The sequence below is a fragment of the Sphaeroforma arctica genome, assembly GCF_001186125.1.
Source record: "Sphaeroforma arctica JP610 unplaced genomic scaffold supercont1.1304, whole genome shotgun sequence".
Classification (NCBI taxonomy): domain Eukaryota; class Ichthyosporea; order Ichthyophonida; genus Sphaeroforma; species Sphaeroforma arctica.
Window position 1 is genome coordinate 6,225 of NW_014039254.1, and position 3,647 is coordinate 9,871.

At 37.6% G+C, this 3,647-nt stretch overlaps 1 protein-coding gene across 1 annotated transcript in view; it reads left to right on the forward strand.

Annotated features, from left to right (window-relative positions):
- SARC_10572 (hypothetical protein) overlaps window positions 1-194 on the forward strand; it is a gene marked incomplete at both ends in the record, with an annotated part of 2,979 nt that extends 2,785 nt beyond the window's left edge. Inside the window, one exon of the mRNA XM_014295379.1 lies at window positions 43-194. Within this exon, the coding sequence (XP_014150854.1) occupies window positions 43-194 (152 nt within the window). The remainder of the gene's footprint in view (window positions 1-42) is intronic.
- Window positions 195-3,647: the final 3,453 nt, after the last annotated feature.

The following is a 3,647-nucleotide window of genomic DNA, read 5'->3' on the forward strand; positions in this document are numbered from 1 at the left end:
GACAGATATTTTTACTGTGACCCATATACCTACTGTACGTAGGTGAGGATCTCCAGCAACACACCCACGACAATAAGGGCTTCTACGCACGGGATCTGAGCACCGATGGCGAAACCATAGTATACCATGCGGGGGGGTCCCTGTACGCTTACAGTATCGCAGAGGATACAGTCACTGAGTTAGGTACAAGATGACTGTGCCTTTGAGGTGGTTTATGTAAATGTATCATTGCGCCAAGGAATAGGTGACGCTTATGATGCTCGCTTAAAGTTCATATACATATCCGTATTTCATGCTACTGCACGATGAATTCCAGCTTTGTCATAGACATGTTGTGCTACAGCGCACGCGTGATGGGTAACACCGTCACTACTCCAATCTCGTATGTATATATATATATGTGTGTGTGTGTGTGTGTGTGTGTGTGTGTGTATGCGTGTGTGTGTGTGTGTGTATGTATTTGTACGCACCTCCAGTCCAAACCACAATACTGTACCATTGTATTAATTAACCCAGATTGCTATCTCTATCGCCCAGTTTTTAATGAGCGCTCTTCGATGCGCTATCATTGTTAATGTTTTATTATCAACAACACTCACAGTTGAGTTTATGTCTAAAATCATACACGAGAATTTAGCCTATGAATACGACTTCTATACTGCAACTTGGGTGAGACATTCACACATAGATACACGATCTTCGACCTCACAATTGACATACCAAGTACTATCACAAGCAGATAAACGCACCGACATCAACATCACCCTCACACTTCTTAATAACATTACCAAAACCGTATTATTAACGTTAGTAGTATACTATTGTTTAATAACAAGTATACTATTGTTTAATAACAAGTATGCTATTGTTTAATAACAAGTATACTATTGTTTAATAACAAGTATACTATTGTTTAATAACAATACTATTGTAACTAATCAATAGTAATTAATAGTATTTGATTAATAACAATACTACTGTAACTAATTAATAGTAATGAATACTAATTGATGAATAACAATACTACTGTAACTAATTATTAGTAATTAATTAATAACAATACTATTGTATAAATAACAATTAATAACAATACTATTGTAATAATAGTCATTAATAACAATACTATTGTAATAATAGTAATCAATAACAATAACAATACTATTCTATCAATATTAATCAATACCAATACTATTGCATCAATAGTAATTAACATCAATACTATTGTACCTAACAATAGTATACACTTCCACGCAGATGTGACATGGACGAGCCAGCGTAGTGAGTGCGACACTCGGCTGGTGTCGGGGGGTGAGTACTTAAACGACTGTGATCTGCACCCAGACGGTCACTCCATAGCACTGACTGTGCGTGGTCATGCGGTGGCGATGGGTCTGTGGCACGGTGCTGCGTTGCGGTACGTACCTGTAGTAGTATGTTTTGTAGTATATTGTATCTGTAGTAGATGTTTTGTAGTATATTGTATCTGTAGTAGTATGTTTTGTAGTATATTGTATCTGTAGGAGTATGTTTTCTAGTATATTGTATCTGTAGTTTTATATTTTGTAGTATATTGTATCTGTAGTAGTATGTTTCTAGTATATTGTATCTGTAGTAGATTTTTCTATTATATTGTATCTGTAGTAGTATGTTTTGTAGTATATTGTATCTGTAGTAGTATGTTTTCTAGTATATTGTATCTGTAGTAGTATGTTTTCTAGTATATTGTATCTGTAGTAGTATGTTTTCTAGTATATTGTATCTGTAGTAGTATGTTTTCTAGTATATTGTATCTGTAGTATTATGTTTTCTAGTATATTGTATCTGTAGTAGTATGTTTTCTAGTATATTGTATCTGTAGTAGTATGTTTTCTAGTAAATTGTATCTGTTGTAGTATGTTTTCTAGTATATTATACACATGTATTGTGTCTATAGTGTGTATATAGTTCTACTGGTATATGTGTTCTATCTCATTACCCTGACTGTGCGTGGGGCAATCGGTGACAATGGGTCTGTGGCACAGGGCTGCGTAATGGTACATAGCAGTAGAAGTATATTTACTAGTATTTTAATTACGTGTATAGTGTTCATAATAACGTGTATAGTGTTCATAATAACGTGTGTAGTGTCCATAATCACGTGTATAGTGTCCATAATGTGTATAGTGTCCATAATAACGTGTATAGTGTCCATAATAACGTGTATGGTGTCCACAATAATGTGTATAGTGTCCATAATAACGTGAATAGTGTCCATAATACCGTGTATAGTGTCCATAATATCGTGTATGTAACTACACTGATAAATCTGTTCTATCTGTGTGAAGTACCAGTGAGTTCGGTTCTTTGTACACACTTGTGCAGAGACATGCCTCGCATGACCGTCCCCAGTCGCAATGGTGAACGTCTATTATCTCTCATGCATGCAGCTCTGTCTGCTACAGTACTAATCTGCTGCAGAGTATCTCCTAGTGTGTTTATGATATCGAGTGCAATATGTCTGTTATGGTACTCCTCTGCTGCTGTGTGAGTTTTAATGTGTGTATGATATCGAGTGCAATATGTCTGCTGCAGTGCTTCTATGCTGCTGTGTGAGTTTTAATGTGTGTATGTTAGCGAGTGCAATATGTCTGTTATGGTACTTTTCTGCTGCTGTGTGAGTTCTGGTATATGTGTATGTTACCGAGTACAGGAGAGTTTGGTTTGGTGTATATACATGCGCTTAGCCATACATCGGAATACAGTCTGGCATCAGACATGGACGTGTATCATTACTTCTGTTGCCGCTAGGATATAAAGAATACCCCTCAGTCGATTCTTACACGCTCAGTCATATACAGTACGTGTACAGTCATGGTTAGTATGTGTAAAGTCATGGTTAGTATGTGCAGAGTCATGTATGGTATGTGTACAGTCATGTATGGTATGTGTACAGATATGTATGGTATGTGTACAGTCATGAAGGTATGTGTACAGTCATGTATGGTATGTGTACAGTCATGTATGGTACGTGCAAAGTCATGTATGGTATGTGTACAGTCATGTATGGTATGTGTACAGTCATGTATGGTATGTGTACAGTCATGTATGGTATGTGTACAGATATGTATGGTATGTGTACAGTCATGTAAGGTATGTGTACAGTCATGTATGGTATGTGTACAGTCATGTATGGTACGTGCAAAGTCATGTATGGTATGTGTACAGTCATGTATGGTATGTGTACAGTCATGTATGGTATGATATACGTACTCATCGATCGAGATGACGTGATCCTTCGCCACACATGGACCATACATATGTTGCGGCAGTGTAAATGTATATTTAAATCGTGTTTTCCGCGCAAGTCGATAGAAATACAACGAACAGTCTGTCTGATAGGATTCAGGTGTATGTACCACTTGTGTATTTACTGGACTATAAATTCGTAAACTAACATGTGTTGACATTGCCACATGGTTGCCATGGTTACCTGTAGGTACAATCTACAATTAGAAACCGATATATCGCCGCCTGAAAGCGCGCATGCGCACACTGGCGATGTACACGAGGATGGTGAGTGGGAAACACACAGTGATGAGGAACTCAGCACGGCACATGGTCACGACAGTCAGCCACAGACCGTTGCACCCCCTGTGCCACGGTATAGA